The sequence below is a fragment of the Lipotes vexillifer genome, unplaced genomic scaffold, assembly GCF_000442215.2.
Source record: "Lipotes vexillifer unplaced genomic scaffold, Lipotes_vexillifer_v1.1 scaffold29, whole genome shotgun sequence".
Classification (NCBI taxonomy): domain Eukaryota; kingdom Metazoa; phylum Chordata; class Mammalia; order Artiodactyla; family Lipotidae; genus Lipotes; species Lipotes vexillifer.
In genome coordinates, this window is record NW_006776904.1 from 605,597 (window position 1) to 617,510 (window position 11,914).

General features: G+C 38.7%; 1 protein-coding gene across 1 annotated transcript in view; it reads right to left on the reverse strand.

Annotated features, from left to right (window-relative positions):
* The window catches only part of TTN (titin), a 284,036-nt gene that overhangs the window by 90,103 nt on the left and 182,019 nt on the right, over positions 1–11,914 (reverse strand). The window contains exons 223-243 of the mRNA XM_007450732.1: positions 11,234–11,357; positions 10,432–10,698; positions 8,643–8,740; positions 7,785–7,953; positions 7,421–7,687; positions 7,048–7,314; positions 6,677–6,955; positions 6,177–6,585; positions 5,948–6,072; positions 5,579–5,845; positions 4,529–4,798; positions 4,131–4,433; positions 3,737–4,039; positions 3,300–3,487; positions 3,099–3,213; positions 2,708–2,992; positions 2,459–2,610; positions 1,613–1,760; positions 1,124–1,301; positions 475–596; positions 94–381 (exon numbers count right to left, since the gene is read on the reverse strand). Of these exons, the coding sequence (XP_007450794.1) occupies positions 94–381; positions 475–596; positions 1,124–1,301; positions 1,613–1,760; positions 2,459–2,610; positions 2,708–2,992; positions 3,099–3,213; positions 3,300–3,487; positions 3,737–4,039; positions 4,131–4,433; positions 4,529–4,798; positions 5,579–5,845; positions 5,948–6,072; positions 6,177–6,585; positions 6,677–6,955; positions 7,048–7,314; positions 7,421–7,687; positions 7,785–7,953; positions 8,643–8,740; positions 10,432–10,698; positions 11,234–11,357 (4,624 nt within the window). The remainder of the gene's footprint in view (positions 1–93; positions 382–474; positions 597–1,123; positions 1,302–1,612; positions 1,761–2,458; positions 2,611–2,707; positions 2,993–3,098; positions 3,214–3,299; positions 3,488–3,736; positions 4,040–4,130; positions 4,434–4,528; positions 4,799–5,578; positions 5,846–5,947; positions 6,073–6,176; positions 6,586–6,676; positions 6,956–7,047; positions 7,315–7,420; positions 7,688–7,784; positions 7,954–8,642; positions 8,741–10,431; positions 10,699–11,233; positions 11,358–11,914) is intronic.

An 11,914-nucleotide genomic window follows, 5' to 3' on the forward strand; every position in this document is an offset into this window, starting at 1 on the left:
ATCCAAACTTGGGGAGGCTCGGGGAAGAAAAAAAAAAAAAAAAAAAGTAGCTGGAACGAGTTTGCCCATTTTTAAAACGAAAGCCTCTCTTACCTAAGACGTTCACTTCCACCACAGCGGTGGCCCGACCACAGACATTCATGGCCTCGATAATGTATGTGCCACTGTCACTTCTCTTACTATCCACGATCGTCACTGTGGATTTTTTAGGAACGTTTTCGATGGTGATTCTTTTGTCCTGCTTCAGAAGCATATCAGCCTTTGTCCAGGTTACTTTAGGTTCAGGTTTGCCAGTTACAGTGGCAGGAAGTTCAATCTTAGTTCCCGCTTTTACAGTGAGACCCGCAAGGAGCTTCACGTCGAGGAAAATTTCTGGAGCCTCTGAATTGGAAAAGATTATTTACGATGTTACCAAGTTTGGGCAGAATTAAAGTCAAAAGTCTGACTGATAAAGCAAAAACCAAAAGTAAGTACCCTGTGTGTCCACAGCCTGGATTTCTTCTGTGGGTTTGCTTGGCTTGCTAGCTCCTAGCCTGTTCAAGGCCTTCACGCGATAGGCATACCACTGGCCTTCTTCAAGACCTGTTACTTCCATTCTGTCAGTCAGAAAACAAAATAGGATATTTTACTTAAGGCATTTAATCTGTTCCATTGTGTAGTATTCATAATATTTCCAAAATTCATACCCCTGGTATAATACTACCCTTTAAATTAATTCTGGATTGCTTTAACATTTTAACTAATGAAAACCTTGATTAAAGGGTAAGTTCAGCAGCACTTTTAAAAATCAGACAGGCAGGGGCTTCCCTGGTGGCGCAGTGGTTGAGAGTCTGCCTGCTGATGCAGGGGACACGGGTTTGTGCCCCGGTCTGGGAAGATCCCACATGCCGCGTAGCGGCTGGGCCCGTGAGCCATGGCCACTGAGCCTGCACGTCCAGAGCCTGTGCTCCGCAACAGGAGAGGCCACAGCAGTGAGAGGCCCGCGTACCGCAAAAAAAAAACGAGGAAAAATCAGACAGGCACACCAAGGAAGTTCTAAACTTAACATTTAGATTTCCCGAAAGAAAGCCCATTTTAGTAAGAGTAAATATTTACTTTTGTGCCAAATAGTTTAAAAACTTACTTTGTTTCTGCAACTGGGTCTCCACAAGCGACCCATCGATCAGAACCACGTGGACATTTTTCAACTATATATCCTTTGATGCGTGAACCACCATCATGTTTAGGTGGATCCCATGTTAGGAAGATGCTCTTGGCTGTTCGATCTCTCCACTTAACATTCTCTGGTGGGTCGGGTACCGCTATAGCATTTTAAAGAGACAGTCAGTCTTAGATAGGCCATCTATGAAATCTCCATACTGCCAATCTGTGTCTTTCCCCCATAACTTCAACTCCAGGTCTAAAAGCAAAAACAGGTGGGAATTCCCTGGTGGTCCAGTGGTTAGGACTCTGTGCTTCCAGTGCAGGGGACATGGGTTTGATCCCTGGTCGGGGAACTAAGATCCCACAAGCTGCGTGGCACGGCCAAATAAATAAATACATACATGAATAAAAATAAAAGCAAAAACAGGTAACAAGAGGCTAGGTAAGAAAATATCAAGAATGTACTCACTTGCAGGAGCTGACATATTTACAGGTTCATCAACATATGCGGGTTCTCCGGGGCCACACTTGTTACGAGCACAGACTTTAAATAAATATTCTTTTCCTTGAACAAGATCAGTAACTGTGAATTCTAGGTTGCTCACAGAGTCTATAACCTGGGACAAAGCAATACAGTTAATAAACTGTTTTCCAAAAACTCTGCCTACGTCAAAATATTTTTACCATGAGCAGGGTTACAGATGGAAGTTGCTTTGAATGCTAAGGATTATTCTTACGTTGATTTCAATATTAAGGAAAAAATTGCAAAGTAAGACATAATAATATTTGACGCCTAACGTAAGGTGGAACTGCTTCATAGTTTGTACACGTTAAAAAGTCGGCAAATAAGGTGTTGATTCTTTCTGCCAGCTTGGTTATTAGAAATATGATAAATCAAGGTAAAAAACAGTAATGGTATATAAACTGAGGAGAGAAAATGGCAGATTAGGCCAACTAAGGTAATCTAGTGGAGTGAGAAGAAGTATGACCACCAGGGAGTTAAGTACTTAGTGTCCTTAGAATGGCTTATAGCTTAAAAGGGCATATTGGATACTTATCAGGTACCAACTGAGTAGGTAAGTTTTGTTTTATTTTTTGATAAACCTAGTTGAAAATCTGGTAAGGCTCACAAAATGAGGCAATTACACCAAATCTTGGTTGAACTACCTCAGGAAGCATTAGCATCAATACATTTTAAAAAGTTTTAGGTACTTTTTCAGCAAGGTGAAGGTAAAAACATAAAACCTTCGCAAGGCATCTCGACATTTCAGGACTTCCCCCACTCTCTTTTCTGTAGTTGTTGCTCAAAACTCACTTTAGTCCATGTTTTCCGGCTGACTTCTCGCTTTTCAACAACATATCCGGTTAATGGACTTCCTCCATCATCATCTGGTGGTTCCCAAGTCAAATGTACTGAGTCCTGGGTTATCTCACCGAATTTCAGTTCTTTGGGTGCACTTGGGCGAGCTGAAAGAAAAAGTGCAGTCAGAAGTCATTAATAGCTTGAGCCAATATCTGTTAATACTGTCAAATCACCTTAGATCACAAAAGTTTCATTCCTTACCAATTACACTGACATCAATCTCCCCAGAAATTGCTTTCACACGATTTTCTAACTTCAGCATGTAAATGCCCTTGTCTGGACGTTCACTTGGAGAAATGATAAGCTCAGCATAGGCAGATAGGGTTTTCATTTTCACACGGTCTCCTGCTTCTAGTACTTTATCTCCAAAAGACCAGGTAGCAGTTGGCCTTGGATAGCCTGTACTTGGAACCAGGATCTTGACAGGATTTGGCACAATCACTTCCAGGCCATCTTTAAATGCACTTAAATCCATTGTTGGTTCAACTACCAAAAAGAAAACTTAATGAGTTTCCAGTACTGTATTTAAATCCCTGGTACCCCAAAGTAGCTATGGGCTATTCCCAAATCTAAAAATATAATATCCATTTACCAAATGCATCATCAGCAGTTAGAGGACCAAGAATTTCAGATGGATCTGAAACACCAGCTTCATTTTCTGCAGATACTCGATATAAATATTTATTTCCTTTTTGTAATCCAGTAACCTAAAGTTATGAATCAATATTTGTAAAATACATATACGTTTAAGTCCATGATCATTTACCGACTATTTTAGATACACATGCCCTACCTTGTAAGTCAGTTCGGGGACAAGTTTCCTATCGCAACGAATCCAATTATCTTTTCCTTCTTCACATCGTTCTATTATATAGCCCAATATTGGGCCTCCTCCATCTTTCAGAGGAGGTTCCCATGTGAGCTGAACTGATGACTGAGTCTGATCTGAGGAGTTTAGGTTTACAGGAGGACTTGGTCTCTCTGGATTGGAAGAAAGAGTTGGAGCATACCATTTAATTCAGTGACAGCTTATTAAGATAATGCTGTAATCATTTCTATCATCCCCATATTCACTGGATACAAGCAGGCCCAGTCTGGAGTTCTACAATTTTGTTCACATTTTTCTGATGTTCTTTTCATTAACTTCTGTTTAATTTGATTTATTTTAATCGATAAGCTTAATTTCTTGATTAAATGGATTACTTATTTCCCTTTTTTTGATGGACTCACCAGTCGGATCAGCAACTTTGATGAAGGGTGTGGCTGCACTTGGTTTTCCAACTCCAATTCGGTTTTGGGCCCTAACCCGGAAACTGTACTCCTGTCCTTCCACCACATCAGTGACTGTTGCAGACAGGTCTTCAGCTCTTACTGTCATGGCAGTTTCCCATCTGATAGAAGTCTTGTCCCTTAATTCAATGACGTAGTTTGTGATCTCGGCACCTCCATCATACTCTGGTGGTTCCCATGTCAAGGAGACACCAAATCTGTTCACATCAGTGATCGTTACATTCAAAGGAGGGCCTGGAACATCTGGATATCCAGAAAACACGGGCTTTAGGTTATCTCAGGGATAAAAGCAAAGATAAGCTAGTTTACAATTTACTTAAAAACAACTTCTTACCATATTTACTCCTTGCTTCTACAGGACTGTCAGTTTCTACTGGTTCACCAGTGCCGACTCTGTTTCTTGCGCTCACACGGAATAGGTACTCAACTCCTCCTTTTTGTAGTCTAGTGACAGTAAACTCACAACTATCTGCACGGTCAGTGGCCAGAACCCAGGTCTTTCTCTTGATGTCACGTCTTTCAACAACATAACCTATGATTCTGCTTCCACCATCAGTTAGTGGTTCTTCCCAAGCGAGGCTCACTTCACCATCAAATGTTTCTGTCACTTCTAAGTTACGTACTGGCCCAGGAACATCTGGAATTCACATATACATTTTTTTTTTTTTTTAGTGTGTTATCACGCTTTTAGTTGTGCTTTGCCAATAAAGTCCAAGTGACTCAAGGGCTTACCTATAACTTGTAAATTGATGAATGCTTCTGCTTTTCCATGTTTGTTCTGAAGCACAATTTTATACCTTCCTTTGTCTCCTTTCTTGGCTTCTAAAATTCTGAAAGAAGTCTGTTCAGCTGTAGTATCAACAGTGTTTGAAGACAGAGGTTCATTTGCTTTAAACCACTCAGCTTCTGCTTTGGGGTAGGCATCATAGGGCACCACCATGGTCAGAGGCTGGCCAACATCAACCACCAGGTCCTGGTCAGCTGTCTTGATTTTAGGTGCGGCTAGTGAGAAAAATAATATGTGAATGCTTTTGAGTTATTTATTGTAGTCCAGCTATGCCATAGCTTCTTTACTATGCATTCGTTAGCAAATACTGGTTACATGTCACAGTAACACTACAGGAGAGAACACTAGCTGACTTAGAGTTCTCATGGCTTATTTTGCAAATTATCAGACTCTGAAGAATAGAGGACTAAGTATGATATGAAACCACAAAATCTCCATTCTTTGCCAATAATAATAACAGAGGCCTGAATATAGTGCACAGAACATGTTTTTGTTTTTTTGTTTTTTATATAAAATAGGCACCTCATACTTAGTTCAAGATAAACCAGATAAACTTGTTCTTATGCACAAGAGGTACATTAATGGCTCTTTCAAAATGCCAACCTCTAAGGATGTCTTGGAAGCTTGGGTCAGGATGAGAACAGACCTAAGAGGCCCCACAGCGATTTGGAAAGTAGAAAAGAATGGGGCTGTCTCTAGGTCTGGGTTTGCTGGGAAGACTCTCAGGGCAATAGGTTAATTCTAGGAGTTAACGAACAGCTGCCATGTGCCAGGAGCTGTGCAAGGTTACCGCATGTAAAGAGCAATGCTGTCAATTTCCTCTTACTCAGGACACTTGGTGGTAAGAGGAATTAGAATAGTTAACATGTGGACAAGGCTTAATAGGAATAAAAAGCTTTCACAAACATTTTCTCATTAGTTAACTGTGAAATCTGAAACCTACCCAGTATCTGTGGTATTGTAAGGATGTTTGAAAATAAAAGAAAGGGACTTACCTGCCAGTTCAAGCTTAGCTCTGGCTTCTTTGTCTTTGGCAATAAATCTGTATTCACCCTGGTCACGGGGCTTAATGTCACAGACCTGTAGCCTGTGTATCTTTCCTTCACTCATCATCTGGTGTTTGTCACCCTGGACAATAATCATGTTGTTTTTTAGCCACTGGACTTCCACCTTATCTTTGTTGAGCTCAGCTAAAAAGACAACATCAGTACCAGGGGCTTCAAGGATGTCTTGGGGAGGCCTGATGATCTCAACAGGGATTTCTGAAAAGAAAATGTGAAATAAATACAAACATGTTTGTATTGGGATTAACGACATTTAAAAACGTACTAGTATTAAAAATCGTCCTTTCACTTAATATGTACCTTCCACAAAGAGTCTAGCTCGAGACCTCCTGTCTTCTACTCCACAAGCATATTCACATTCATCATCCAGCCTGCAGTCTTTTATAATGAGTCTATGTATTCTGCCATCTTTTTCAAATTTGTATCTAAAAGAAGAGATTGAATTATTGGTTAGCTTGCATAATGACCACTAAATTGGCAAACTTGTATGTATAGCTACAGAAGTAGAGACTGAGAAGCTCTCACGTACTTTTTGCCTTCTTTGATTTCTCTCCCGTTTCTGTACCATTTTACATTTGCTTTCTCTCTGGAGAGCTGGCAGGAGAAGACAGCATCGTCAAACTCAGTGACTGTCTGGTCTTCCAGGTGTTCCACAAATTCTGTAGGGGCTTCTATGATGAGAAGTTCAGCAACAGATTTATCTTGTCCAGCAGTGACAATGTATTCGCCTTCATCTGGGAAGCCACAGTCTTTAATGATTAGAGAGTGCTTATATTTATCAATTCTGTACAAAACACGGTTGTCAAAAGCCACCTCTTCTCCGTTTTTGGTCCAGTTCAGTCTTACATTGAGACGGTTCACCTTGCACCAGAATGTGACAGATTTCTTCTCCATTGTTTCAATATCTTTAAGAGGCTCAGTGATCCTAAGGTCTTCCTCTGTCGGAAAGGAGAAGAAGAGTGTTGATTTTAATTGTTTTCATCATAGAAATTGATTTTTTAAATCTCTAATGTCAAATAAGTGACTTACCTTCTACGATTAGATTGGCTGCACTCTTAACATTTTCACCTCTGTGATTGGTCAGAGACACATTATAGTTGGCTTGATCATCTAATTGTGCACCTCTAATTCTGAGGGTGTAGACCAGGTCTTTTTGGAGAATAATGTATTTTGAACTATCAAATATGGCGTCTTCATTTCTGAACCATTTGGCTTTGGCACCTTCGGTATTGACCTCACAGTTAAAGACAGCTTCTTGTTGTTCCTTCACACGGGTGTTCTTCAGAGGAACTGTGATCCTGAGTTTTTCTGAAAGCAGTCAACAAGATTTTATAGTATGAAGAAGTAGTAATGTGGTAGATGCAAATATAAGTAAATCCAAGAAGCACAAACAAACTTACCAATTACTGTCAAGTGAGCTGCTGCTCTGGCAGCCCCAGCCATGACTACATAAGTGCCCATATCTTGTAATGTGGCATCTTTCACAACTAGGATCCTCTTTTTGCCATCAGCAATTATGTCATATTTATCTCCAGATTCAAGGGTCTTATCATCTCTCTTCCACTGGGCTGCAAAGCTTTCCTTTGATAGAGAGCAGACAAATTCAGCCTTTTCTCCTTCAAGTATTTCAACGTTTTGAGGCTTTGAGATAAATTCAGCAGCAAGTTCTGGAAAGAAAAAGTTGCAAGATATTGAAAAATTAAGCATTTGTACCTTACATGCAACAGGTATGATTTTCTTAAAATACAATAGTATTCATTGTGATTTTCATACCATGAACTTTGACTTTGCCATCGGTTCGAGAACTTGGGAGTCGGCAGTTGTAGTTGCCAGTGTCTTCCAGGTGAGCATTCTGAATGATCAGGATTCTCTTTCGTCCAACAGTAAGTGTTTCATATCTTCCTGTTTCAATGATCTCTTCATCCCCTTTGTACCAAATTACTTCTGCTCCGGGCTTGGAGACCTCACAAACCAGTTTTACAGTGTCTGTTTCACTAACTTCAATGTTGGTAAGATTTTTTGTAAAGACAGCTTCTTCTTCTGCAAGAAGAATTAAAAACAAAAAACATTGAATTAAACTGGAATTTTTTTTTTTCCCCAACACATACACTCCTGCAAAGAAAGACTTCATCCTTACCCAGGACTGTCAGCATGCCGGAAGTTCGCGCTGTCCTTACTTCACAGGAATATTCTGCTTCATCCGCCACTAGACATTTGTTGATGACAAGAATGCGGACTGCTCCCTTAGATATGATGTCATATTTTTTGCCCTTTTTAATTTCAGCACCATCTTTAAACCACTGAACCTATATTTAAGATAAATAAATACCTTTATCAGTTCTGTTGTTCCTCCACATGTGTGTCCTTAAGAGGAATTATGATCCTAAGCTTTTCTAAAAGCAGTCAATAAGACTTTACATTATGTAGAAGAACCAAAGTGGTAAATATAACCAAACCCCCCAAAACAAGAACAAACTGCTTCAATTATTAAGTGAGCAGCTGTGATACTATTATCAGTTATTAAAAATAATGGGATCATGTAATAGAGCCGTAGAGGGCCTTGGATTTCATGCAGACCAACTCCTTTGTTTTCCAGGACTCAAAGTTGACTCGCCAATGGTAGTTAATGGCAACCAGGAGTACTGAGTTGAGACATAATGAAATTGCTGATTTTTGATTGTTGGTTTTTTTTATTTGATTGTTTTTAACCTAAGAAAACATCAATTGCATATGGTTCAAATTAATAATATCTAAATCTCCTGATTGCAAGTCCAGTGTTTTTCAAGTAATAGCAAATGAGTAAAAGTAATACTAAAAAGAGAACAATTAAATCAAGTATGTATCTCACACTAAAGTAATAATCATTAATCTAAAAGTAAAGTGATGACTACAGAGAGGTTTGATTCATTTTTTTGCTTGTTTTTTTCATTTTGGTCAGACCAAAAGTAAACAAAGTTATCAGAAAACACAAGTTAGCAACCACACAATCACAGACCTTGGCATTTTCTCGGGAAATTTCACACTCAAACCGAGCCATTTCTTTTTCTTTAACTTGAAGATCGGTGAGTGGTCTTAAGAAGTCCACATGAGGAGCTGTAAGAGAAGGTCATCAGAATTCAGAATGAGGTTTCTAGAAATTCACTCTGACATACTGTGGTGCTTTTGCGGGCTTTTTCATATTAGCAGGTTACAGCTGATTTGGAAATCACTTGGAGCTGCCATTCAGTTGTGATACTTTGCATTTTACATATCTCTTAAGTTTTCATAAAATTATGTGGCATAATATATGTCCAACTAATTCTTGCTATCTATCTGTCTGTCTATCTATCTATCTATCTATCTATCTATCTATCTATCGCCAGCTCGGTTCTGAATGAAAGCTGGAGGAAATATCTTCATTGATACTTCTCCAGAGTTGAAAGTTGATATCGTCAAAGGAAACACCAGTAGCAAAGAATCGTTATCTTATTTAAGGCAGGCAGCATAATCTTTGAGAAATTAGAAGAATTCAATGACAGTGCAGCTTGAAAAGCTATGATCAGTCTTGTCTATGGCTAAGAGACATGAGTTTGCAATTGAAATCACATACATTCAGCTTTTTTGGTGTGTGTCAGCTTCAAAGAGGTCACGTATAAGTCAGGTATAAAGTCCATTAGTGTGACAAAACAACATGCTTTGAATGGAAGGGTGATTTTTTTTTTTTTTAATCTCTGGTTTCATTTATCTCCAGAATTAAGTTGGTGGATATATAGGATTGGAGAGCTGCCCACATGCCCTTCCTTCTTTCAGGGTTCCTTGTGAGTCCTTCCCAAGATGCCCTTTCTTGATCAGTGAAATTCTGGGACACAAGTGCTGGCTAATAGGCTTGAAGATATGCTCATTGTTGCTGAGCCTTCTTAGAATAGAGATAAAGTAGGTAACAAAGGGAAGAAGGAGACCCAAGAAGCTATTCTGTCATAAGCGAAAGCAGAACAGCCACAAAGTGGAAAGAATAAAACAGACCAAGAGGCATGGAAGCACAATCAAAGCCACTATGAGCTGTTGGCAGATGGGAAGCAACTAAACCAATAGCAAATACTGCACAAAAATAAAGACACTAAAATATTATTGCTGGACAAATGAATGAATGAAAAAAATGAGCTAGCATGTGGCATTCTGAAAAAAGACGTTTTATTTTCCACCAGAGGAAGAAGTTGTGCTAAAAACCATTAGTGCTCTCTTCATTTATAGGACTCAAGGGATACAGGCTTCCCTCCATCTTCTTTTCCATTCTTATTCTCAGAGACAGCATTATGTGAGTGGGCTTTATCATATTACAGCAGACCTCTAGTGTGCTCCTATTCAGACTGAAATTTCATGATCATTTTCTAGTGGTTCCTCATACCTGAAAATTCATTTTCCTTCCAAGTGGCAATGGCTTTCCTTTCCTTTCCTTTTTCTTTTTTATGACACCCTTCTTGTCTTTTTAAATTCAATTTGTCCTCATCTGTATCGAGATATTCCTGCAGTAGGCTTACCCCATGTAGACAAAGAGCACATCTCTCACTACTCAGTGAGAAGCATAGCAAAAAGTGATCACTCTGCCCTTCTCAGACCAGATGTAGTGGAAGGACCTCTCTCTCTTTTTTTTAAGCACATAAAATATCATGTTACGTCAGTATCGATACTGTAAGTTGCCAAGAAATGCGGTTAGGCCAAGAAGGGCATGCAAAAAAGTGGGGTTTTTTTTGTTGTTGTTATCAAAGAGTTGCAAGTGAAAAGTGCTGTGTAAGAAGAATACTTACGCACGACGTTCAGGTTACAGGAAGTCTTAAAATCCTTAGCATCACAAGTGTATGTTTTAATATCCTCTGGGGTGCAGCCGTGTATAATAAGTTTCCTGACCCTGCCATCAGCAACAATTTCATACTTCTTGCTTTTGAGAATTTCTGTCCCATTTTTGAACCATTTCACCTTAGCATTTTCTCGGGATACTTCACACTCCAATACCGCAGTGGCTTCCTCTTCGACCGTCTGGTCCTCAAGAGGTTTAGTGAATTCAACTGGGGGTTCTGAAAGAATCATACTAATTAGCCAAGGTATTTCTCCTTTCCTTCTCCAAGAGTTTCAGCACCTCCTCAATTTTCCTCTTGTATCTTGGGGGCTTTTCTGTTTTTAAGTTTCATTTGTAAGTTTTGATTCCACTCAGATGTTTTCGTCTAATAATGATGTTTCATCATTATTTTTATATACAGAGGAAAAGCATTTTTAGAGAATATGAAACATCAAGGAAATAATAGCCAACTCTTGGTTAAGAGAGTGATAGATACCTATTGATAATAATTCTTCCTCCAGCAGTTTTTTAAATGCAGTAAAAACAGTGGGGATGGAAAAAGGAAGTAAAACCTATTCTAGCCAATTTTGGCTTTTTTTTTTTTTTTAGTAGTCTGTGAACTATTTTGTTAAGCCAAAAAGTAAAATTAGACTTTCTGATATTTGGTGAATTTTAATGATCTGTGGTATTTGCCATATACAGATAGTTGAGAGTTGGCATTATTTATGAACCTCTGCATTATACATGTTTTAAAAAATAAGCCATGTGATTACCTTTCACGAAGAGGTTGGCTTGCGTTTTGAAATCTTTTGCTACTAGTTGGACTTCTCCAGCATCTTCTAACTTTACATCCCGCAGAGTAAGTGTATGAACTCTTCCTTCTGAACGTGTGACCACCTTTTTTTGAAAAAAAAAAAGGTGCACTTTAAGAATATATGCATGGTAACTAAATTTATCATGGTGATCATTTTGAAATCTATAGAAATATAGAATCACTATGTTATGTACCAGGAACTAATATAGTGTTATAGGTCAAGTATACTTCAAAAACAAACAAACTCACAGAAGAAGAGATCAGATCTGTGTTTTCTGGGGGTGGGGAGTGAGGATGGGGGTTCATTGGATGAAGGCAGTCAAAAGGTAGAAACTTCTATTTATAAGATAAATAAGTACTAGCGATGTAATGTACAACATGATAGATATAATTAACACTGCTCTATGTTACATATGAAAGTTGTTGAGAGGGTAAATCCAAAGAGTTCTCATCATAGGAAAAATTTTTTTTCTATATCTTTAATATCTATATGAGATAATGGATGTTCACGAAACATGGTAATTATTTCATGATATATGTAAGTCACATCATTGTGCTGTACACCTTAAACTTATACAGTGCTGTACGTCAATTATATATCAATAAAACTGGAAGAAAAGAATATATGAAACGGCATTCC